Source organism: Lampetra fluviatilis, chromosome 58 (assembly GCF_964198595.1).
Source record: "Lampetra fluviatilis chromosome 58, kcLamFluv1.1, whole genome shotgun sequence".
NCBI classification, from domain to species: domain Eukaryota; kingdom Metazoa; phylum Chordata; class Hyperoartia; order Petromyzontiformes; family Petromyzontidae; genus Lampetra; species Lampetra fluviatilis.
The window spans coordinates 3,345,701-3,371,449 of NC_136332.1; the positions used below are offsets into that span (position 1 = coordinate 3,345,701).

Sequence of the window (25,749 nt, forward strand, 5' to 3'; positions counted from 1 at the left end):
AGTTCTTTTGAGCCGGTGGTGTGGATAAGGCTGAGAGCTTTTGTACATGCGGTGTGCCGGTCTGTTTGTTTGGGACTTTCGCATTCGTTTGTTGCGCGTCGATTTTGTCGAGCCCGGCCACCCGAGTTCGATTCCCGCTCACGGCCAACACCGGTGACGGATTATTTGGAACCGGTTCTGTGCCTCCCCTAGGTCGACTCGGCCTCAAACGAGTAACTCGTGCGGTGTGCGAACATCGCCACTGGGGGGGGTGGGGGGTCAAAGGTGGCCGGGGCGTGGTGTATCCAAGTCCCGGGCGAAGCCGGGGGTAGTACAGCCAGTACCTAATAAATTGAAACTGAAAACTGAAGAGAACTGAAATCTGTCGTCCCGCTCTGTGCCCCGCAGGTGGAGCTGCAGTTCCAGCTGAAACCGGCTGCCGCTGTGCGAGATGCACTACGCCGTGGATCGCATCCCCGAGCCCGCTCTGCTCTTCCCCGTCGTCGCCACCCCGCCTGTCATCCCCTGGGGTTCGGGGTCGCACACAGGTCGGGGTCGGCCCCCCCCCCCCCCCCCCCTCCGAGCGCGTCGCGGTCAACTCCCCCGCAGATCGACGCGATGACGCTGTCGCTCCGTCTCCGCAGTGGACGCAGGCTGCTCCTCCGCTTGCTACTTCTCTTCCTCCCTCCTCCTCCACCTCCCTCCCTCCCTCCACCTCCCTCCTTCCCTCCTCCTCCACCTCCCTCCCTCCTCCTCCTCCACCCTCCTCCTCTCCCCTCCTCCTCCCTCCTCCTCCTCCTCCTCCCTCCTCCTCCCTCCCCTCCCCTCCCTCCTCCTGCTGCTCCTCCTTCGACTGCCACTCCGTCGTTAGTCCTCGACCGCCGGCCGTTGTTCCTTTCCGGCCGCTACGCGACTGTGCCCCCCCCCCTCCATCCCGGCTCACTCTTCCTAAATAGTTGCGATGGTGTCCTCTAGAACCCCACCCGTGTTTGTTTTCTAGTTCTCACACACACGCACACACGCACACACACACACACACACGCACACACACACGCACACACACACACGCACACACGCACACACGCGCACACCCACACGCACACACACAGCACGCACACGCACACGCACACACGCACACACGCACACACACGCACACACGCGCATGCACACACACACACACTTGCACACACGCACACACGCACGCACACACGCACACGCACGCACGTGCACGCACACGCGCGCAACGCGCACGCGCACACGCACACACGCACACACGCACGCGCACGCACACGCACACACACACTCGCACACCGCACGCGCACGCACACGCACACGCGCACACACACACACACGCAGTTCTTATGAAATGAGTTCTCGATCGAGATAAAAAAATCACGCTTCTCTCTCTCTCTCCACGCACCTTTTGAATCCTTGGTTCGTCGTTCGTCATTGAAGCTTCTGAACTCCTCACGCCGTCGCCAGAGTTATAACGACGGTCAATTATAACGGGCTGTGACGGTGGCTAGGAGATGTTAACTACCTCGCCTGGTCTGCAGGAGGTCGTGGGTTCGATCCCGACCCTGACGCCTGCTGCTGTATATTTAGAGTTTGCGTGTCTCTCATCATCACGGTGGCTAGGAGATGTTAACTTCCTCGCCTGGTGTAACAGGAGGTCGTGGGTTCGATCCCGACCCTGAAGCCTGCCGCTGTATATTTGGAGTTTGCGTCTCTCTCCCCCCGTTGCCGCGTGGATTTTTGTTCCGGGCCCTCCGGTTTACAACCTCCGCATTCCGAATCAACGTCGACGGCGTTCAGAGTCGTTTGTCTGCTGCTCAACATTTCCGCACTACGATGATGATGACGATAAGCCCCCCCCCCCCCCCCCCCCCCCCCCCCCCCCCCCCCCCCCCCACCCGACCGAGCGCAGGCAGTGGGACGACCAGCTGGACCCGCGTCTCAACGCCAAGCAGAAGGAGGCCGTCCTCGCGGCGACGTCGCCCGCTCGCAGTGCCCCTGCCGCCCGTGCTGCTGCTGGGGCCCTACGGCACGGGCAAGACGTTCGCGCTGGCGCAGGCCACCAAGCAGGCGCTCAGGCAGCAGCACACGCGGTACGTACGTACGTGTGGTACGCGGTACGTACGTATGTTTGTACGTGTGGTACGCGGTACGTATGTCTGTACGTGTGGTACGTGGCACGTACGTACGTATGTACGTATGTCTGTACGTGTGGTACGTACGTATGTCTGTACGTGTGGTACGTGGCACGTACGTACGTTATGTACGTATGTCTGTACGTGTGGTACGTACGTATGTCCTGTACGTGTGGTACGTGGTACGTACGTATGTATGGTACGCTGTACGTGCGTACGTCTGTATGTATGGTACGCGGTATATACGTCTGTATGTCTCAAAAGTGTCTCTACGACATCCACTTCCGTGACGTCGTTCGTCTCAGAAGTGGCTCTGCGACATCCACTTCCGTGACGCCGTTCTCGTAGCACGTTTTTCCCGCGACAGATCACGAACCGATTCCGTGTCTCGTTTGACGACCCCGACGCCGCCGCGCTGCGGAGAGGTGACACTTTTTTAATTGCCGTGTGCCGTCTCCCCGCTCTCGCTCACCGCCGCCCAAACCTGTCCGCCCCGCAGGATACTCATCTGCACGCATTCCAACAGCGCGGCCGACCTGTACATCAAGGACTACCTCCACCCGCACGTGGAGAGTGGCAATCCCGAGGCCAGGCCGCTCAGGTACGGCGATCCTCTGGGCGCCAGTGCGGGGAATCTGCGTCCTTCCGTGTGTGTTTACACGAGCGGGAGCGACACGCGGCTGAAATGCAGCAAGTTGGCAGAGTCGGGGGTGCAGCTGGTGGTGCGTCTATCAGTGGTCATCTCAGTCAGTCGAACCAGGGCACCTGCAGGGTCGAACCAGGGCACCTGCAGGGTCTGTCCCGTGACCTCCTCCTGCACCTAGCCTGGCACAGTAGGGGGTACAGCTGGTGGTGCATCTACCAGTCATCTCAGTCAGTCGACCCCACGGCACCCGCTGGGTCTGTCCCGTGACCTCCTCCTGCACCTAGCCTGGCACAGCAGGGGGTACAGCTGGTGGTGCATCTACCGGTCATCTTAGTCAATCGAACCAGGGCACCTGCAGGGTCTGTCCCGTGACCTCCTCCTGCACCTAGCCTGGCACAGTAGGGGGTACAGCTGGTGGTGCATCTACCGGTCATCTTAGTCAGTCGAACCATGGCACCTGCTGGGTCTGTCCCGTGACCTCCTCCTGCACCTAGCCTGGCACAGTAGGGGGTACAGCTGGTGGTGCATCTACCGGTCATCTTAGTCAGTCGAACCAGGGCACCTGCAGGGTCTGTCCCGTGACCTCCTCCTGCACCTAGCCTGGCACAGTAGGGGGTACAGCTGGTGGTGCATCTACCGGTCATCTTAGTCAGTCGAACCATGGCACCTGCTGGGTCTGTCCCGTGACCTCCTGCACCTAGCCTGGCACAGCAGGGGGTACAGCTGGTGGTGCATCTACCGGTCATCTCAGTCAGCTGAACCAGGGCACCTGCAGGGTCTGTCTCGTGACCTCCTGTCAGTGAGCCTTCGACACTTCACGTGATGACCTCAAAGTGCACCTGGCCTGGCACAGGCGCCGTGGTGACGTCACCGTCACTTAGTATTATTATTGGTGTATCGGTGTTGGCACGGCGTCTGACACTTCACACGGCTTCACGGTGCACCTAGCATGGCACAAGTGCTGCGGTGACGTCACCTCCACTTAGTGGTGAATGGTGGCCGTTGTATTTGCTTTTCTGTGTGTGTACACGTGTACATGTGGTGTATCTGCGTTGCAGTGTGTGTGTGTACACGTGGTGTATCTACGTTGCTGCGTGTGTGTGTGTACACGTGGTGTACCTGCGTTGCAGTGTGTGTGTGTACACGTGGTGTATCTACGTTGCTGCGTGTGTGTGTGTACACGTGGTGTATCTGCGTTGCAGTGTGTGTGTGTACACGTGGTGTATCTACGTTGCTGCGTGTGTGTGTGTACACGTGGTGTACCTGCGTTGCAGTGTGTGTGTGTACACGTGGTGTATCTACGTTGCTGCGTGTGTGTGTGTACACGTGGTGTACCTGCGTTGCAGTGTGTGTGTGTACACGTGGTGTATCTACGTTGCAGTGTGCGTGTGTACACGTGGTGTATCTGCGTTGCAGTGTGTGTGTGTACACGTGGTGTATCTACGTTGCTGCGTGTGTGTGTGTACACGTGGTGTACCTGCGTTGCTGCGTGTGTGTGTGTACACGTGGTGTATCTGCGTTGCAGTGTGTGTGTGTACACGTGGTGTATCTGCGTTGCTGCGTGTGTGTGTGTACACGTGGTGTATCTGCGTTGCTGCGTGTGTGTGTGTACACGTGGTGTATCTACGTTGCTGCGTGTGTGTGTGTACACGTGGTGTACCTGCGTTGCAGTGTGTGTGTGTACACGTGGTGTATCTGCGTTGCAGTGTGCGTGTGTACACGTGGTGTATCTGCGTTGCAGTGTGCGTGTGTACACGTGGTGTACCTGCGTTGCAGTGTGCGTGTGTACACGTGGTGTATCTGCGTTGCAGTGTGTGTGTGTACACGTGGTGTACCTGCGTTGCAGTGTGTGTGTGTACACGTGGTGTACCTGCGTTGCAGTGTGTGTGTGTACACGTGGTGTATCTGCGTTGCAGTGTGTGTGTGTACACGTGGTGTATCTGCGTTGCAGTGTGTGTGTGTACACGTGGTGTACCTGCGTTGCAGTGTGCGTGTGTACACGTGGTGTACCTGCGTTGCAGTGTGTGTGTGTACACGTGGTGTACCTGCGTTGCAGTGTGCGTGTGTACATGTGGTGTATCTGCGTTGCAGTGTGTGTGTGTACACGTGGTGTATCTGCGTTGCAGTGTGCGTGTGTACACGTGGTGTATCTACGTTGCTGCGTGTGTGTGTGTACACGTGGTGTATCTGCGTTGCAGTGTGTGTGTGTACACGTGGTGTACCTGCGTTGCAGTGTGCGTGTGTACACGTGGTGTATCTGCGTTGCAGTGTGTGTGTGTACACGTGGTGTATCTGCGTTGCAGTGTGCGTGTGTACACGTGGTGTATCTGCGTTGCAGTGTGCGTGTGTACACGTGGTGTACCTGCGTTGCTGCGTGTGTGTGTGTACACGTGGTGTATCTGCGTTGCAGTGTGCGTGTGTGTACACGTGGTGTACCTGCGTTGCAGTGTGTGTGTGTACACGTGGTGTATCTACGTTGCTGCGTGTGTGTGTGTACACGTGGTGTACCTGCGTTGCAGTGTGTGTGTGTACACGTGGTGTATCTACGTTGCTGCGTGTGTGTGTGTACACGTGGTGTATCTGCGTTGCAGTGTGTGTGTGTACACGTGGTGTACCTGCGTTGCAGTGTGTGTGTGTACACGTGGTGTACCTGCGTTGCAGTGTGTGTGTGTACACGTGGTGTATCTACGTTGCTGCGTGTGTGTGTGTACACGTGGTGTATCTACGTTGCTGCGTGTGTGTGTGTACACGTGGTGTATCTACGTTGCTGCGTGTGTGTGTGTACACGTGGTGTATCTACGTTGCTGCGTGTGTGTGTGTACACGTGGTGTATCTACGTTGCTGCGTGTGTGTGTGTACACGTGGTGTACCTGCGTTGCAGTGTGTGTGTGTACACGTGGTGTATCTGCGTTGCAGTGTGTGTGTGTACACGTGGTGTATCTACGTTGCTGCGTGTGTGTGTGTACACGTGGTGTACCTGCGTTGCAGTGTGTGTGTGTACACGTGGTGTATCTACGTTGCTGCGTGTGTGTGTGTACACGTGGTGTATCTGCGTTGCAGTGTGCGTGTGTACATGTGGTGTATCTGCGTTGCAGTGTGCGTGTGTACACGTGGTGTATCTGCGTTGCAGTGTGTGTGTGTACACGTGGTGTATCTGCGTTGCAGTGTGCGTGTGTACACGTGGTGTATCTGCGTTGCAGTGTGTGTGTGTACACGTGGTGTATCTGCGTTGCAGTGTGCGTGTGTACACGTGGTGTATCTGCGTTGCAGTGTGCGTGTGTGTACACGTGGTGTATCTGCGTTGCAGTGTGTGTGTGTACACGTGGTGTATCTGCGTTGCAGTGTGCGTGTGTACACGTGGTGTATCTGCGTTGCAGTGTGTGTGTGTACACGTGGTGTATCTGCGTTGCAGTGTGTGTGTGTACACGTGGTGTATCTGCGTTGCAGTGTGTGTGTGTACACGTGGTGTATCTGCGTTGCAGTGTGTGTGTGTGTACACGTGGTGTATCTGCGTTGCAGTGTGTGTGTGTGTACACGTGGTGTATCTGCGTTGCAGTGTGCGTGTGTACACGTGGTGTATCTGCGTTGCAGTGTGTGTGTACACGTGGTGTATCTGCGTTGCAGTGTGTGTGTGTACACGTGGTGTACCTGCGTTGCAGTGTGCGTGTGTACACGTGGTGTATCTGCGTTGCAGTGTGTGTGTGTGTACACGTGGTGTATCTGCGTTGCAGTGTGTGTGTGTGTACACGTGGTGTATCTGCGTTGCAGTGTGTGTGTGTACACGTGGTGTATCTGCGTTGCAGTGTGCGTGTGTACGTGTGGTGTATCTGCGTTGCAGTGTGTGTGTGTGTACACGTGGTGTATCTGCGTTGCAGTGTGTGTGTGTGTACACGTGGTGTATCTGCGTTGCAGTGTGCGTGTGTACACGTGGTGTATCTGCGTTGCAGTGTGTGTGTGTACACGTGGTGTATCTGCGTTGCAGTGTGTGTGTGTACACGTGGTGTACCTGCGTTGCAGTGTGCGTGTGTACACGCGGTGTATCTGCGTTGCAGTGTGTGTGTGTACACGTGGTGTATCTGCGTTGCAGTGTGTGTGTGTACGTGTGGTGTATCTGCGTTGCAGTGTGCGTGTGTACACGCGGTGTATCTACGTTGCAGTGTGTGTGTGTACACGTGGTGTATCTACGTTGCAGTGTGTGTGTGTACACGTGGTGTATCTACGTTGCAGTGTGTGTGTGTACACGTGGTGTATCTGCGTTGCAGTGTGTGTGTGTACACGTGGTGTATCTGCGTTGCAGTGTGTGTGTGTACACGTGGTGTATCTACGTTGCAGTGTGTGTGTGTACACGTGGTGTATCTACGTTGCAGTGTGCGTGTGTACACGTGGTGTATCTACGTTGCAGTGTGTGTGTGTACACGTGGTGTACCTGCGTTGCAGTGTGTGTGTGTACACGTGGTGTACCTGCGTTGCAGTGTGTGTGTGTACACGTGGTGTACCTGCGTTGCAGTGTGTGTGTGTACACGTGGTGTATCTGCGTTGCTGCGTGTGTGTGTGTACACGTGGTGTATCTGCGTTGCTGCGTGTGTGTGTGTACGTGTGGTGTATCTACGTTGCAGTGTGTGTGTGTACACGTGGTGTACCTGCGTTGCAGTGTGTGTGTGTACACGTGGTGTACCTGCGTTGCAGTGTGTGTGTGTACACGTGGTGTATCTGCGTTGCAGTGTGTGTGTGTACACGTGGTGTATCTACGTTGCTGCGTGTGTGTGTGTACACGTGGTGTATCTGCGTTGCAGTGTGTGTGTGTACACGTGGTGTATCTGCGTTGCAGTGTGCGTGTGTACACGTGGTGTATCTACGTTGCAGTGTGCGTGTGTACGTGTGGTGTATCTACGTTGCAGTGTGTGTGTGTACACGTGGTGTATCTGCGTTGCAGTGTGTGTGTGTACACGTGGTGTACCTGCGTTGCAGTGTGCGTGTGTACACGTGGTGTATCTGCGTTGCAGTGTGTGTGTGTACACGTGGTGTACCTGCGTTGCAGTGTGCGTGTGTACACGTGGTGTACCTGCGTTGCAGTGTGCGTGTGTACACGTGGTGTACCTGCGTTGCAGTGTGTGTGTGTACACGTGGTGTATCTGCGTTGCAGTGTGCGTGTGTACATGTGGTGTATCTGCGTTGCTGCGTGTGTGTGTGTACACGTGGTGTACCTGCGTTGCAGTGTGCGTGTGTACACGTGGTGTATCTGCGTTGCAGTGTGTGTGTGTACACGTGGTGTATCTGCGTTGCAGTGTGTGTGTGTACACGTGGTGTATCTGCGTTGCAGTGTGCGTGTGTACACGTGGTGTATCTACGTTTCTACGTGTGTGTACACACGTTGTGTATCTGCATTGCAGTGTGTGTGTACACGTGTATATGTGGTGTATCTGCGTTGCAGTGTGTGTACACCTGGTGTACATGCGTTGCAATGTGTGTGTACACGTGGTGTACCTGCGTTGCTACGCGTGTGTACACGTGGTGTACCTGCGTTGCTGCGTGTGTGTGTGTACACGTGGTGTATCTACGTTGCTGCGTGTGTGTGTGTACACGTGGTGTATCTGCGTTGCAGTGTGTGTGTGTGTACACGTGGTGTATCTACGTTGCTGCGTGTGTGTGTGTACACGCGGTGTATCTGCGTTGCTGCGTGTGTATGTGTACACGTGGTGTACCTGCGTTGCTACGCGTGTGTACGTGTGGTGTACCTGCGTTGATGCGCTGGTGCGCGTGCCGTGTGCAGGGTGTACTACCGTCACCGCTGGGTGAAGAGCGTGCACCCGGTGGTGCAGCAGTACTGCCTCATGTCGCCCTCGCGCTCCGAGTTCCTGCCGCCCGTGCAGGAGGACGTCCTCAAGAGCCGCGTGGTGGTCACCACGCTCAGCACGTCACGCACCCTGTGCCAGCTCAACCTGCCTGCAGGTACACACACACATACACGCACACGCACACACACGCACGTACACACACGTACACACACGCGCACACACACACACACACGCACACACACACACGCGCACACACACACGCGCGCACACACGCACGCACACACACGCACGCACACAGACGCACACACGCACATGCACACGCGCGCACACACACACGCGCACACACACGTACACACACACACACGCACACACACACACACACGTACACACACACACGCACACAGACGCGCACGCACACGCACACGCACACACAGACACACACTGTGCCAAGTCAACCTGCCCGCGGGTACCCACACGCACACACACACGCACACACACACACGCACACACACGCACACGCACACACACGCACACACACGCACACACAAGCACACGCACACACAAGCACACGCACACACACGCACACACTCACACGTACACACCCACACGCACACACACACACGCACGCACGCACATGCCCTGCCAGCTCAATTTGCCCGCAGGAAACCACATAAGGTAAAAGATCTCCCGTATAACCTCAACAGACTGTTGGGGCAAGTGCTGCTAGCGAGCAGCACTTATGAAGGCTGGCACGGCACACGAGGGGTGGGTGGCCAGCACCACGCCCGGCCACCTTTGTCTCCCCAGTGGCGATGTTTACACACCGCACCATAGGGGAGATCCCAGGGACCGGGCTCAGACGATCGTCACCGGCGTTGGCCGCGAGCGGGAACGGAACTCGGGCCGCCGGGTTCGTAGCGCGGCGTGGCGCTCACCGCTGCGCCGCCGCTCCCCCCCCCCCCCATCACACCGCTCAGGCTCGCGGGGGACCTCGTGTCTCACCCCCCCCCTCCCCCCCCCCTCCCCCCCCCCCCATGGCGCAGGCTTCTTCACGCACATCCTCATCGACGAGGCGGCGCAGGCGATGGAGTGCGAGACCGTCATGGCGCTCGCCCTGGCCACGTGCGACACGCGCATCGTGCTCGCCGGGGACCACATGCAAGTACGTGACCTTGCGTGACCTCGCGTGACCTCACGTGACCTCCTGACCCCCCACTGCCCTCTCAACCCCCCCACTCACTACCCACTCACTACCCACCACTCCCTCCGCCCCTCCCCATGACCACTCCCGACTCTTTGCGTCTTCTCCTCCCCGCACCCTCCGACCTGTGCCACCTTGGGGTTCCGAGTGTTTGCTGTGTTGCAAGCCCGGTCACGTGCCCTGCAGGTGCACTTGGGTGCAGAGGGGAGGGGAGTGAGGTGAGAGGGGAGAGGCAGGAGAGGCAGGAGAGTGCGTGGAGGGGAGGGGAGTGAGATGAGAGGGGAGAGGTAGGAGAGTGCGTGGAGGGGAGGGGAGTGAGATGAGAGGGTGAGAGGTAGGAGAGTGTGTGGAGGGGAGTGGAGTGAGATGAGAGGGAGAGGCAGGAGAGTGCGTGGAGGGGAGGGGAGTGAGATGAGAGGGGAGAGGTAGGAGAGTGTGTGGAGGGGAGTGGAGTGAGATGAGAGGGGGAGAGGTAGGAGAGTGCGTGGAGGGGAGTGGAGTGAGATGAGAGGGGAGAGGTAGGAGAGTGTGTGGAGGGGAGTGGAGTGAGATGAGAGGGGAGAGGTAGGAGAGTGCGTGGAGGGGAGTGGAGTGAGATGAGAGGGGAGAGGTAGGAGAGTGCGTGGAGGGGAGTGGAGTGAGATGAGAGGGGAGAGGTAGGAGAGTGTGTGGAGGGAGTGGAGTGAGATGAGAGGAGAGAGGTAGGAGAGTGCGTGGAGGGGAGTGGAGTGAGATGAGAGGGGAGAGGTAGGAGAGTGTGTGGAGGGGAGTGGAGTGAGATGAGAGGGGAGAGGTAGGAGAGTGCGTGGAGGGGAGTGGATTGAGGTGAGAGGGAGATGTAGGGAAAGTGCGTGGAGGGGAGTGGAGTGAGATGAGAGGCAGGAGAGTGTGTGGAGGTGAGTGGAGTGAGATGAGAGGGAGATGTAGGAGAGTGCGTGGAGGGGAGTGGAGTGAGGTGAGAGGGGAGAGGCAGGAGAGTGCGTGGAGGGGAGTGGAGTGAGATGAGAGGGGAGAGGCAGGAGAGTGCGTGGAGGGGAGTGGAGTGAGATGAGAGGGGAGAGGCAGGAGAGTGCGTGGAGGGAAGTGGAGTGAGATGAGAGGGGAGAGGCAGGAGAGTGCGTGGAGGGGAGTAGAGTGAGATGAGAGGGGGAGAGGTAGGAGAGTGCGTGGAGGGGTGTAGAGTGAGATGAGAGGGGAGAGGTAGGAGAGTGCGTGGAGGGGAGTGGAGTGAGATGAGAGGGGAGAGGTAGGAGAGTGCGTGGAGGGGAGTGGAGTGAGGTGAGAGGGGAGAGGCAGGAGAGTGCGTGGAGGGGAGTGGAGTGAGATGAGAGGGGAGAGGCAGGAGAGTGCGTGGAGGGGAGTGGAGTGAGATGAGAGGGGAGAGGCAGGAGAGTGCGTGGAGGGAAGTGGAGTGAGATGAGAGGGGAGAGGCAGGAGAGTGCGTGGAGGGGAGTAGAGTGAGATGAGAGGGGAGAGGTAGGAGAGTGCGTGGAGGGGTGTAGAGTGAGATGAGAGGGGAGAGGTAGGAGAGTGCGTGGAGGGGAGTGGAGTGAGATGAGAGGGGAGAGGTAGGAGAGTGCGTGGAGGGGAGTGGAGTGAGATGAGAGGGGAGAGGTAGGAGAGTGCGTGGAGGGGAGTGGAGTGAGATGAGAGGGGAGAGGTAGGAGAGTGCGTGGAGGGGAGTGGAGTGAGATGAGAGGGGAGAGGCAGGAGAGTGCGTGGAGGGGAGTGGAGTGAGATGAGAAGGGAGAGGCAGGAGAGTGCGTGGAGGGGAGTGGAGCGAGATGAGAGGGGAGAGGTAGGAGAGTGCGTGGAGGGGAGTGGAGTGAGATGAGAGGTGAGAGGTAGGAGAGTGTGTGGAGGGGAGTGGAGTGAGATGAGAGGGGAGAGGTAGGAGAGTGCGTGGAGGGGAGTGGAGTGAGGTGAGAGGGGAGATGTAGGAGAGTGCGTGGAGGGGAGTAGAGTGAGATGAGAGGGGAGAGGTAGGAGAGTGCGTGGAGGGGAGTAGAGTGAGATGAGAGGGGAGAGCCAGGAGAGTGCGTGGAGGGGAGTGGAGTGAGATGAGAGGGGAGAGGTAGGAGAGTGCGTGGAGGGGAGTAGAGTGAGATGAGAGGGGAGAGCCAGGAGAGTGCATGTGATTCTTCGTGCCTGAAAGCTTCCCGGATTTTCACGATTATTTTCACGACGCTCCTTAATTTGGGCTGTGTGGCCACAGCTTTGGAACGAGATGTCGCAATCACCACGATGCGCACATCCCTGCAAGTCCATCCTCGCAGCCTTTGCTTCAAATGCAATGCTCCCCCCCCCCCCCCAATCTTCAGAATCTGGTCAGGGGACTTGGCGATTCCTCTTGTCGTGCGGCGTCTGCTCCAGCGATTTGACAAAATGTTCCGTCGGCGGCATTCCCAAAGCCTCTTTCGGTTTTGAACGCCGCAATTTTTCAGCCCTTCGCCAAATTGCTATTGAATTGCTCCGAACGCCGGGACGTACCCCCCCGATGCATCTTCGTACTCGCTGATGGCAAACGACAAAGACAAAGATCCCCCGTGTAGCCTGAACGGACTGTTGGGGCAAGGGCTGTTAGCGAGTAGCACTTGTGAAGGCCGACACGCCCGGCCGCCTTTGTCTCCCCAGTGGCGATGTTTACGCACCGCACCCAGGTACTCATTTGAGGCTGAGTCGACCTAGGGGATGCCCAGGACCGGTTCAGATAATCGTCACCGGTGTTGGTGGCCGTGAGCGGGAATCGAACTCGGGTCACCTGAAACGCCATGAGGGAGACAAAGGCGGCTGGGCGTGGTGCTGGCCACCCACCCCCTCGTGTGCCGCGCCGGCCTTCATAGGCGCTCGCTAACAGCACTTGCCCCAACAGCCTGCCACAGGCTATACAGGGGATCTCTGCCTCTATCCCCGCACGCATGCACGCACGCGCGCGCGTGCGCGTCACAACAATGTTTTTAGTTTTTTCCGTTGAAGCCGCTGAATGCCTTTTAGCGGGACGCTCATGAAATGCGAAAACGACTTCTGCTTTGAAAAATTGGGGAACGAGGAGCGGGGGGTGGGGTGGGGGGAGAACGTCGTCGTTATCGTCGCTGAAAAAGCAAAAAACTAATTCTAAATAATTTTTGTGTCGAGCGTCGTGGTGGCGCACGGTGGCCGGTGGGGGTGGGGGGGGGGTGGGTCGGGGGCTGCGGGGGGGGGGGGAGTTCTCACACGCGCACAACGATGCCCGCTTCTCCGTGGCCGTGAGCGCTGATTACACGACAGTCGCGACGTCCCGGGTCCCGTGCCCGTGGAATTGGGGCCACCCCCACCGCCACCTCCGTCACCTCCACCTCCACCACCACCACCGCCACCTCCACCGCCACCACCACCACCGCCACCCCCACCGCCGCCGCCACCTCCACCGCCACCTCCACTCCACCGCCACCCCCACCGCCACCACCCCCACCGCCACCGCCGCCACCCCCGCCACCACCACTGCCACCGCCACCACCACCACCCCCACCGCCACCACCACCACCGCCACCACCCCCACCGCCGCCACCACCACCACCGCCACCTCCACCACCACCACCACCGCCACCTCCACCACCACCACCACCGCCACCACCACCGCCACCTCCACCACCACCACCGCCACCTCCACCACCACCACCACCGCCACCCCCACCGCCACCGCCACCGCCGCCACCTCCACCGCCACCTCCACTCCACCGCCACCTCCACCGCCACCACCTCCACCGCCGCCACCACTGCCACCACCACTGCCACCGCCACCACCACTCCACCGCCACCACCTCCACCGCCGCCGCCACCACCGCCACCACCACCACCCCCGCCACCGCCGCCACCCCCGCCACTACCACTGCCACCGCCACCACCTCCACCGCCACCACCTCCACCGCCACCGCCGCCACCACCGCCACCACCACTGCCACCACCACTCCACCGCCACCACCTCCACCGCCACCGCCACCACCACCGCCACCGCGCTCTTCGCCGGCGCCCACTCCACGTTCTCAAGATGGCGCTCGAAGTCCTAAAGAACGTCCTCCGTGAACTCGCTCGACCCACATGGCCTCCCTCCCCTCGTCGCCCCCTCGTCATCTCCCTTCCACGCACTCCTCTGTTTGGTCACGGAATGAGTGGAGAAGTGCAGTGTGCGTGTGCGTGTACACGCGTGCGTGCGTGTGCGTGTACACGCGTGCGTGTGCGTGTACACGCGTCTGTGCGTGCATTCTTGTGCGTGTGCCTCTTGCAGCTGTCTCCCCGGTAGTGCATAGCCAGTTTGCGCGTGCGGCTGTCCGCGTTGGTGGACAGCCGGTTTGCGCGTGTGTTTACATTCGCATGTGTCTCTGTGTGTGTCTCTGTGTGTGTGTCTCTGTGTGTGTGTGTCTTTGTGTGTGTGTGTGTCTCTGTGTGTGTGTCTCTGCGTGTGTCTCTGCGTGTGTCTCTGCGTGTGTCTCTGTGTGTGTCTCTGCGTGTGTCTCTGCGTGTGTCTCTGCGTGTGTCTCTGCGTGTGTCTCCGCGTGTGTCTCTGCGTGTGTCTCCGCGTGTGTCTCCGCGTGTGTCTCCGCGTGTGTCTCCGCGTGTGTCTCCGCGTGTGTCTCCGCGTGTGTCTCCGCGTGCGTCTCCGCGTGCGTCTCCGCGTGTCTCCGCGTGCGTCTCCGCGTGCGTCTCCGCGTGTGTCTCCGCGTGTGTCTCTGCGTGTGTCTCCGCGTGTGTCTCCGCGTGTGTCTCCGCGTGTGTCTCTGCGTGTGTCTCCGCGTGTGTCTCCGCGTGTGTCTCCGCGTGTGTCTCCGCGTGTGTCTCCGCGTGCGTCTCCGCGTGCGTCTCCGCGTGTGTCTCCGCGTGTGTCTCCGCGTGTGTCTCCGCGTGCGTCTCCGCGTGTGTCTCCGCGTGTGTCTCCGCGTGTGTCTCCGCGTGTGTCTCCGCGTGTGTCTCCGCGTGTGTCTCCGCGTGTGTCTCCGCGTGTGTCTCCGCGTGTGTCTCCGCGTGTGTCTCCGCGTGTGTCTCCGCGTGCGTCTCTGCGTGCGTCTCTGCGTGCGTCTCTGCGTGTCTCCGCGTGCGTGCAGCTCTCACCGGTGGTGCACAGCCGGTTTGCGCGCAAGAAGGGGCTCCACCTGTCGCTGCTGGAGCGCCTCTACGAGCTCTACCCGCCGGCCTTCCCGTGCCGCGTGCTGCTCTGCGAGAACTACCGCTCGCACACCGACATCGTCAGGTAGCCGGCGCACCGTCGTGGCGCCCGCGATCGGCACCGCGGCTTGCCAGCGGGAGTTCGGCGCGCGGAGCGATCCTCCGCCGGCTTCGGGCGCGGCGACGCTCGTGACTCGCGGCGGTGGTTACGTTGGAGCGCACGTCGGTGTCTGTGTGTCTCTGTGTCTCTGTCTGTGTCTCTGTGTCTCTGTCTGTGTCTCTGTTTGTGTCTCTGTCTGTGTCTCTGTGTCTGTCTGTGTCTCTGTCTGTGTCTCTGTGTCTCTGTCTGTGTCTCTGTCTGTGTCTCTGTCTGTGTCTCTGTCTGTGTCTCTGTGTCTCTGTTTCTCTGTGTCGGTGTCTCTGTGTCTCTGTCGGTGTCTCTGTCTGTGTGTCTGTGTCTCTGTGTCAGTGTCTCTGTGTCTCTGTGTCTCTGTGTCTCTGTCGGTGTCTCTGTGTCTCTGTCGGTGTCTCTGTCAGTGTCTCTGTCAGTGTCTCTGTGTCTCTGTCTGTGTCTCTGTGTCTCTGTCTTTGTGTCTCTGTGTCTCTGTCTGTGTCTCTGTGTCTCTGTCGGTGTCTCTGTCTGTGTCTCTGTCTGTGTCTCTGTCGGTGTCTCTGTGTCTCTGTCTGTGTCTCTGTCTGTGTCTCTGTTTCTCTGTGTCGGTGTCTCTGTGTCTCTGTCGGTGTCTCTGTCTGTGTCTCTGTGTCTCTGTCTGTGTCTCTGTGTCTCTGTCTGTGTCTCTGTCTGTGTCTCTGTCTGTGTCTCTGTCTGTGTCTCTGTGTCTCTGTTTCTCTGTGTCGGTGTCTCTGTGTCTCTGTCGGTGTCTCTGTCTGTGTCTCTGTGTCTCTGTCTGTGTCTCTGTGTCAGTGTCTCTGTGTCTCTGTGTCTCTGTGTCTCTGTCGGTGTCTCTGTGTCTCTGTCGGTGTCTCTGTCAGTGTCTCTGTGTCTCTGTCTGTGTCTCTGTGTCTCTGTCTTTGTGTCTCTGTCTGTGTCTCTGTGTCTCTGTCGGTGTCTCTGTCTGTGTCTCTGTCTGTGTCTCTGTCGGTGTCTCTGTCTGTGTCTCTGTCGGTGTCTCTGTCTGTGTCTCTGTGTCTCTGTCTGTGTCTCTGTCTGTGTCTCTGTGTCTCTGTGTCTCTGTGTCTCTGTCGGTGTCTCTGTCTGTTTCTCTGTGTCGGTGTCTCTGTGTCTCTGTCGGTGTCTCTGTCTGTGTCTCTGTGTCTCTGTCTGTGTCTCTGTGTCAGTGTCTCTGTGTCTCTGTGTCTCTGTGTCTCTGTCGGTGTCTCTGTGTCTCTGTCGGTGTCTCTGTCAGTGTCTCTGTCAGTGTCTCTGTGTCTCTGTCTGTGTCTCTGTGTCTCTGTCTTTGTGTCTCTGTCTGTGTCTCTGTGTCTCTGTCGGTGTCTCTGTCTGTGTCTCTGTCTGTGTCTCTGTCGGTGTCTCTGTGTCTCTGTCTGTGTCTCTGTGTCTCTGTCTGTGTCTCTGTCTGTGTCTCTGTGTCTCTGTGTCTCTGTGTCTCTGTCGGTGTCTCTGTCTGTGTCTCTGTCGGTGTCTCTGTGTCTCTGTCTGTGTCTCTGTGTCTCTGTCTGTGTCTCTGTCTGTGTCTCTGTCGGTGTCTCTGTTTCTCTGTTTCTCTGTGTCGGTGTCTCTGTGTCTCTGTCGGTGTCTCTGTCTGTGTCTCTGTGTCTCTGTGTCTCTGTCTGTGTCGCTGTGTCTCTGTGTCAGTGTCTCTGTGTCTCTGTCTGTGTCTCTGTCTGTGTCTCTGTCGGTGGCTCTGTGTCTCTGTCTGTGTCTCTGTCGGTGGCTCTGTGTCCCTGTCGGTGTCTGTGTCTCTGTCTGTGTCTGTGTCTCTGTCGGCGTCTCGGTGTCTCTGTCGGTGTCTCTGTCTGTGTCTGTGTGGGAGTCTCTGTGTGTGTCTGTCTGTGTGGGTGTGTCTGTGTCTAACAGCACTTGCCCCAGCAGTCTGTTAAGGCTGTACGGGGGATCTTTGTCTTTGCGTGTCCGGGGAGCGGCAGCGTTACAGTTGCCGCACTCGGCTACGAAATCCGTCGACCAGCGTTTCGATTCCCACTCGCGGTCGAGAATATTTGAAACCTGGGCCCTCCCCTAGGTCGACTCAGCCATGAGCGCGTACGGCGGCCGGGCGTGGTGTCGGTCACGCGCCGTGGAGGCCTTAATTGGTGCTCGCTAACAAAACTTGTCCTGCGAAGGCTGTACGGAGTGGGGGGGGGGGGGGGTGGTCTTTGTCTTTGTGTGCCGCGTGCATCCGAGACATTTCCATCTCGTGCGCCGCTGCTGCTCATTTGCACTGCGGGCTGCTCTTTGAACTGGAGCTGTGGGCCGGCGTGGCTTGATGGCGCGCGTGCGTGATGGATGGGGCGAGCCTTTGAAAAGATTATTCTCGTTCTTTCCGCTGGCAGCGTCGCGGAATTAAATGTCAGCGAACGAAGGGGGGGGGGGGGCCGGGAGGCGGGGGGGGCCGGGAGGGGGGGGGGGGCACCTTCGTCGCGAAAGTGAAAGAGCGACGTGTGAAATGCAAGGGAGGTTCTTTTTTAGTTTTTCCCGCCGTTTCGGCTGCGGGCGCGCGAGCTCGCGAGCGGTCGGCAAACGGGCGACATCACCGCGGCAAGGGGGAACGGGGGGGGGGGGGGACGTGACGCGGGTCTCCGACGGCGCGTTGGCGACACCCGTGCCGAACCGAGGCCGCTTGTTCCCGCCCGGTTGGACTCCCAACTCGGGGGGGGGGGGAGTGGTGGAAGTGTGATTGGCACGACGCTCGAGACGGAAACGCCAGGACCATCGATTCCCTTGCGTCCGATCCCCGCCTTTCGCTGATACTCCTGCTGCTGCTGCTGCTGTTCCTCCTCCTCTTCCTCCTCCTCATCTGTCGTCGTCGTCTTCGTCCTGATGTTGCGGTCGGAGTTCACGGTGACCTTCACCTCCCCGCTGGGGAGGAGGCCGCGGGTTACGCGGCGGCGGCGGCGGCTTGGGCCACGGCGTCTGCGTGCGCCAAATAAAACGAAACGATGAAAACTTTATTTCAAATGTTACCCAGGTCAGGGCCCACTGGGCTGTATGTTATAGCAGAAGCGACCTGGCCACCACGAATGATCGCCTCACGAAGGGGAGAGGCTTGTCATCACCACGTGGAAATTTGCAGCAGCGGCCAAATTCTCGAAATGCACTTTGGTTGTAAATGTGGAGCGGGAAAAACCGGAGGTCCCGGAGAAAAATCCACGCGACCCCCCGGGGAAAGAGAGAGAGAGAGACACACACAAACTCCAAATATACAGTAGCAGGCATCGTCAGGGTCGGGATCGAACCCACGACCTCCTGCACACCGGGCGAGGTAGTCAACATCCCCCAGCCATCGTGATGATGATGAGAGAGAGAGAGACACCTCAAACTCCAAATATACAGTAGCAGGCATCGTCAGGGTCGGGATCGAACCCACGACCTCCTGCACACCGGGCGAGGTAGTCAACATCCCCCAGCCATCGTGATGATGATGAGAGAGAGAGACACCTCAAACTCCAAATATACAGTAGCAGGCATCGTCAGGGTCGGGATCGAACCCACGACCTCCTGCACACCGGGCGAGGTAGTTAACATCTCCTAGCCATCGTGATGATGATGAGAGAGAGAGAGACACCTCAAACTCCAAATATACAGCAGCAGGCATCGTCAGGGTCGGGATCGAACCCACGACCTCCTGCACACCGGGCGAGGGAGTCAACATCCCCCAGCCACCGTGGCGCCCGTTGTCGCGGGACGACGTGGGGCGGTTCGCGATGTGACCCCTCCACCCCACCGTCGCGCTCGACGCTAACGACGGCAACACAAACGTCGTGGTTTTGAAGTTCTTGTTGTTGATCTGGCCGCCCCGCAGCCTCACGTCGGAGCTGTTCTACGAGGGGAAGCTCGCCGCCAGCGGGGCGCCAGCCGGCGCACGGCGAGCTGCAGCCGCTGGCGTTCTACACGGCGCGCGGGGAGGCGGTGCAGGACAAGAACAGCACCGCCTTCTACAACAACGCCGAGGGCAAGGCAGACGTCCCTCCCGCCCGCTAGGCAGGGGGCGGCGGCGGCGTGGTGGTGGGGATCGTGGTGGTGGGGATTGTGGTGGTTGTGGAGATCGTGGTGGTGGTGGTGGAGATCGTGGTGGTGATCGTGGTGGTGGTGGTGATCGTGGTGGTGATCGTGGTGGTAGTGATCTTGGTGGTGGTTGAGATCGTGGTAGTAGTGGTGGTGGAGATCATGGTGGTGGTGGGGATCGTGGTGATGGTGTGGATTGTGGGTGGTGATCGTGGTGGTGATCTTAGTGGTGGTTGAGATCGTGGTAGTAGTGGTGGTGGAGATCGTGGTGGTGGTGATTGTGATTGTGGTGGTGAGTGTGATTGTGGTGGTGGTGGTGATCGTGGTGGTGGTGGCAATCGTGGTGGTGGTGATTGTAATTGTGTTGGTGGTGATTGTGGTGGTGATTGTAGTGGTGATGGTGATCGTGGTGGTGGTGGTGATTGTGATCTTGGTGGTGGTGATCGCGGTGGGGAAGCGTTGTCGCAGCAGTCGGACCCGACTTCGATTCCCGCTCACGGCCAACGGCGTTGATGACTATCTGAACCGGTCCCGGGCCTCCCCTACGTAGACTCGGCCTCAAACCATTCCCTGGCGCGGTGTGTAAACATCGCTAGCACTGGGGAGACAAAGGCGGCCGGGCGTGGTGCTGGCCACCCACCCCCTCGTGTGTGCCGTGCCGGCCTTCATAGGTGCTACTCGCTAACGGCGCTTGCCCCAAGAGGGGGATGTTTAAGGGGGATGTTTGTCTCTCTTGGTTCTTTCGGTAAAGTCACGTAGAATGGAAACAATAAAAATAATAAAATAAAACATAATAAAACAATTCTCACGACGTTTCGGCCACAACGCAAGCAGCCGTCATCAGGTGAAGACCAGGTCTGTCGGGGAGACAGCGTCTGAATGAAACAGCACCATGCTTGGAGCGTATATTTAAGCTGGGTTGAAAGAGGGGGGGGGAAGGGCGCCTTGACAAAATAATTTCCATATCAAGAGGAATCTAGCATATTTATGGGCATATTTATGGAAATGCAGGTATGTGATTAGTACTACTTATGCCCGTGCATTATGCAGGACTGATGAAGGTGATGGTATTAAGGTGGCAGCCGTCGCTGGGGGCGGCTGCCGTAGCCGCAAGAGCGCAGCAGCACCCCATTGGAGGGGGCTACTCTTGGCCGCCCCCCTAAAGCCGCGCTCACGTCAACTACGCCGGCAAGAAGCGGACGCGACGCTGACGCCGCGTCTCGGAAAAAAATCTGATTGATTCCCCCCCCTCCCCCCCCCCCCCCCCTCTCGTCGCCTCCCGGCGTGATTGCGGACTGCGATCCGATGGCTCCCCCCCGCGTCTCCCCTCTCCGCTTGGCTCCCCTCGCCTCGCTAGCGCGGCGCACCCCTTCACCTCGGGGTTGGATTCCGCTGTTCGATTACTTTTCTCGGGTTTCAGATCGCGCGAGTTGGATGTTTTTTGTCGTGAACTCCAACCTCCCCCCCCCTCCTCCCCCTCCCTCCTCCCCCTCCTCCCCCCCCCTCCTCCCCCTCCTCCTCCTCCTCCTCCTCCTCCTCCCCCTCCTCCCCCTCCTCCTCCCCCCCCTCCTCCTCCTCCTCCTCCCCCCCCTCCTCCCCTCCTCCTACCCCCCCTCCTCCCCCCTCCTCCTCCCCCTCCTCCTCCCCTCCTCCCCCCCCTCCTCCCCCCCCTCCTCCCCCTCCTCCTCCCCCTCCTCCTCCCCCTCCTCCCCCCCCCCCCCTCCTCCTCCTCCTCCCCCTCCTCCTCCTCCTCCTCCTCCCCCTCCTCCTCCTCCTCCCCCTCCCCCTCCTCCCCCTCCTCTTCCTCCCCGCTCCCCCCATCCCCCTCCGCTCTCACACCCGACACGGGCGATTTTAATGAAGGCGGCGGTGCCACAGTCACCGTCGCCGTCGTCGTTGATGGAGAGCGATGCAACGCACGGCACCGGCGGTGTCGCCGGCCGGCGCGAAAGCCGCGACCGCGTTCAGTCGCGGAGCCCCTCGGCACCCGTCGCGATCGCGATCTCCCTCCCGTGACGGACTCAAAGCACGGGCGCCACGGTGGCTAGGAGATGTTAACTACCTCGCCTAGTACACAGGAGGTCGTGGGTTCGATCTCGACCCTGACACCTGCTGTATATTTGGAGTTTGCGTGTCTCTTTCTCTCTCTAATCATCATCACGGTGGCTAGGAGATGTTGACTACCTTGCCTGGTACACAGGAGGTCGTGGGTTCGATCACGACCTTGACTCCTGCTGTGTATTTGGAGTTTGCGTGTGTCTCTCTCTCTCTCTTCCCGCGGTCACGTGGATTTTTGTCCGGGTCCTCCGTTTTTCCCCCTCCACATTTAGAACCGAACGTGCGTTCAGAGTTATTTGTCCGCAATACGTTTCCACGTGATGATGATGACCCACTTCGTTGGGGCTAGCATTTGTTCCGGCCCAGGTCGCTTCTGAAAAGAGCCACTCCATAGTCCAGTGGGCTTTCCCTGGGTAAGATAAAAAGTTTTTAGTTGAAACCCCCATCGACCTCTGAATCGCAAGTCCGGCACGTACCGTGCAGACGTTTAAATAACGAACGCCGTCGCCCGCTAATTGCATTCTGGCCTAATCCCCCACCCCCCTCCCCACCCCTCCCCTCCCCACCCCTCCCCACTCTCCGCGCGTCCCACCATGACGGGGCGACCCGCTCTGCCAAGACGCATCGCGCTCGCCCGTAAACACGTCGGCTTCATTAAAATGTTTACGGTGGCAGCGGTGAGCTTAAGTGCACTCCGCCTTGACATTGCGTGGGCGGTGACGGAGCGGCAAATTAATGGTTTGGGAACGGGCCAGGCGAGAGAGAGAGAGCAAGCCCGGCAGACGCGAGAGCTGTGAGGTGGTGGTGGGGGGGGAGGAGGCTCCTAATCCTGCCACTATCCGGGGCTGACTCGCCCCGCCCGCTCGCCCGCCCCGCTCGCTCAATCACTCGCTCAGCAAAGCGATGGCCTCTCAAAGGACGGCTCGGCTCAATGGCTTCTCGGTTTGTTTGTTCATGCTCCCGTCCGCTTCAGCGATGTTTTAATTTTTTTTTCATGGTTTCTTTCGGTAAAGTCACGTAGAATGGAAATAATAAAATAATATAATGAAATAACATATTATGTTTTATTTTTATTCTTATTTTATTATTTCCATTCTACGTGACTTTACCGAAAGAACCAAGAAGATGAATCCCTGCAGTCACGAAAGCTTTAAATCGAAGTTTATTTTTTTTGTATAATCACCCTCCCTCGCCGCCGCGGCGCGACGGTGTGCCGCTCGTGAATCGTGATTGACACCGGAGGAATCCGATGAGCTACTAAGCTCTTTTTCACAGATGTAGCCGGGTTCAGCGCGGTGGGCTCGATATGGCCGGGGGGAGGCGGGGTATCTGAGTAGTCTGTGTGTCTCTTTGTGGGTCTCTGTGTGAGGAATCTATAGGTCTGTGTGAGTCTAGGTCTCTGTGTGAGTCTATGGGTCTCTGTGTGAGTCTGGGTCTCTGTGTGAGGAATATAAAGGTCTGTGTGAGTCTATGGGTCTCTGTGTGAGTCTATGGGTCTCTGTGTGAGTCTATGGGTCTCTGTGTGGGTCTATGGGTCTCTGTGTGAGTCTATGGGTCTCTGTGTGGGTCTATGGGTCTCTGTGGTAGTCTATGGGTCTCTGTGTGAGTCTGTGGGTCTCTGTGTGAGGCATCTATGGGTCTCTGCGTGATCCCTTTTGGGCCTCTGTGTGAGGAATCTATGGGTTTGTGTGAGTCTATGGGTCTCTGCGTCAGAAGTCTGTGGGTCTCTGTGTGAGGAGTCTATGGGTCGCTGTGTGAGAAGTCTATGGGTCTGTGTGAGGCGTCTATGGGTCTCTGTGTGTGCCAATGGGTCTCTGTGTGAGTCTATGGGTCTCTGTGTGAGTCTGGGTCTCTGTGTGAGTATATGGGTCTCTGTGTGAGTCTGGGTCTCTGTGTGAGTCTATGGGTCTCTGTGTAGTTTGTGGGTCTCTTTGTTGGTCTATGGGTCTCTGCGCGGGAAGTCTGTGGGTCTCTGTGCGTGCGAATCTGTGGGGCATCGGTGCTCCAATGCCACGCTTGAGGACCCGGTCTAATCGCTGTGGTTGGGTGGCTGACACCTGCCTAAGAACCCCGGTTCTCAGCGGGGCCCGGCACAACCCGCCCGGTCACCGTGACACGACCCCACGGAGGTGGAGCAATGGGGTCGACCTCCCACCATCAACGCCACCAACACCACCAAAGACTAAAGATCCCCCCGTGTAGCCTTAACAGACTGTTGGGGCAAGTGCTGTTAGCGAGTAGCACCTGTGGTGCACGAGGGGGTGGGTGGCCAGCACCACGCCCCGACCGCCTTTGTCTCCCCAGTGCCGATGTTTACACACCGCACCGGGTACTCATTTGAGGTTGAGTCGACCTAGGGGTGGCCCAGGTACCGGTTCAGATAATCGTCACCGGTGTTGACCGTGAGCGGGAATCGAACTCGGGGCGCCGGATTCGGAGCGCAGCGTAGCACTGACCACTACGCTGCCGCTCCTCATGAGCACCACCAACAGCGCCACCAACAGCACCACCAACAGCACCGCCAACAGCACCACCAACAACCGCCACCAACACCGCCACCAACAGCGCCACCAACAGCACCACCAACAGCACCACCAACAGCACCACCAACAGCACTACCAACAGCACCACCAACAGCGCCACCAACACCACCACCAACAGCACCACCAACAGCACCACCAACAGCACCACCAACAGCACCACCAACACCACCACCAACAGCACCACCAACACCACCACCAACAGCACCACCAACAGCGCCACCAACACCACCACCAACAGCACCACCAACAGCACCACCAACAGCGCCACCAACACCGCCACCAACAGCACCACCAACAGCGCCACCAACAGCGCCACCAACACCGCCACCAACAGCGCCACCAACAGAGCCACCAACAGCACCACCAACAGCGCCACCAACACCACCACCTACAGCGCCATCAACAGCGCCACCAACAGCGCCACCAACAGAGCCACCAACACCACCACCAACAGCACCACCAACAGCACCACCAACAGCGCCACCAACACCGCCACCAACAGCACCACCAACAGCGCCACCAACAGCGCCACCAACACCGCCACCAACAGCGCCACCAACAGAGCCACCAACAGCACCACCAACAGCGCCACCAACACCACCACCTACAGCGCCATCAACAGCGCCACCAACAGCGCCACCAACAGCGCCACCAACAGCGCCACCAACAGCGCCACCAACAACCGCCATTCGCCACTAAGTGGTGGTGACGTCACCACAACGCTTGTGCCAGGCCATGTGCACCTTGAGGCTATCACGTGAAGTGTCGAACGCCTGCTGGCAGGAGGTCACGGGGCAGACCCAGCAGGTGCCACGGGTCGACTGACCGAGATGACCGAGATGACTGGCTGATGCACCACCTGTGCCCCCTACTGTGCCAACTTGCTGTGCTTTAGCCACCCGGCGCTCCGCTCGTCGTTGTGAGCGTCGCTCCTCCGCCCTCCGTTGTTGTTGGAGGGCGACTGCCTCCAACTGCCCAGTAGCGTCCTTCACGAGCCTCCTCTACTGAGGCCGATCTTGACACCACCAACAGCACCACCAACAGCACCAACAACAGCACCACCAACAGCACCACCAACAGCACCACCAACAGCACCAACAACAGCACCACCAACAGCACCACCAACAGCACCACCAACAGCACCAACAACAGCACCACCAACAGCACCACCAACAGCACCAACAACAGCACCACCAACAGCACCAACAACAGCACCACCAACACCACCACCAACAGTCCAACGACACCATCATCACGGCCAGGAGAACCACTTTCTGCACCACTGTTGCCACCACCATCACAAGTACCACCACCACCACCATCATCATCATCACCATGACCACCAGGAACTGCACCACCAGTAGCAGTGTCGTTAACCTTGTCCCTGTGTGTGTATCTGCGTGTGTGTGCGTGTCTCTGTGTGTGTGCGTCTCTGCGTGTGCGTGTCTCTGCGTGTGTGTCTCTGTGTGCGTGTGCGTCTCTGTGTGCGTGTGCGTCTCTGTGTGCGTGTGTACGTCTCTGCGTGTGCGTCTCTGTGTGTGTGCGTGCGTCTCTGCGTGTGTGTGTCTCTGTGTGTGTGTGTGTCTCTGTGTGTGTGTCTCTGTGTGTGTGTCTCTGCGTGTGTGTGTGCGTCTCTGTGTGTGTGCGTCTCTGCGTGTGCGTGTCTCTGCGTGCGCGTCTCTGTGTGCGTGTGCGTCTCTGCGCGTGTACGTCTCTGTGTGCGTGTGCGTCTCTGTGTGTGTGCGTCTCTGCGTGCGTGGATCTCTGCGTCCCTGCGTTGCGTGCGTCTGTGCGTGCGTCTGTGCGTGCGTCTGTGCGTGCATCTGTGCGTGTGCGTGTCTCAGTGTGTGTGCGTGCGTCTCTGTGTGCGTACGTCTCTGTGTGTGTACGTCTCTGTGTGTGTCTGCGTCTCTGTGTGTGTGTGTGCGTCTCTGCGTGTGTGCATCTCTGCGTCCCTGCGTTGCGTGCGTCTGTGCGTGCGTCTGTGCGTGCGTGTGTGCGTGCGTCTGTGCGTGTGTCTGTGCGTGCGTGTGTGCGTGCGTCTGTGCGTGTGTCTGTGCGTGCGTCTGTGCGTGCGTCTGTGCGTGCGTCTGT

At 58.8% G+C, this 25,749-nt stretch overlaps 2 protein-coding genes across 2 annotated transcripts in view; both read left to right on the plus strand.

Annotated features, from left to right (window-relative positions):
* Positions 1-25,749, plus strand: part of LOC144950519 (putative helicase with zinc finger domain) — a 110,860-nt gene that overhangs the window by 58,799 nt on the left and 26,312 nt on the right. The window lies entirely within an intron of this gene.
* On the plus strand, positions 431-20,265 carry LOC144950505 (putative helicase with zinc finger domain). Its single transcript, XM_078880642.1, has 8 exons — positions 431-527; positions 1,907-2,087; positions 2,629-2,730; positions 8,546-8,724; positions 9,614-9,732; positions 14,850-14,995; positions 18,852-19,001; positions 20,220-20,265. Exons 1-8 carry the CDS (start codon positions 431-433, stop codon positions 20,263-20,265), a joined length of 1,020 nt encoding a protein of 339 aa, XP_078736768.1.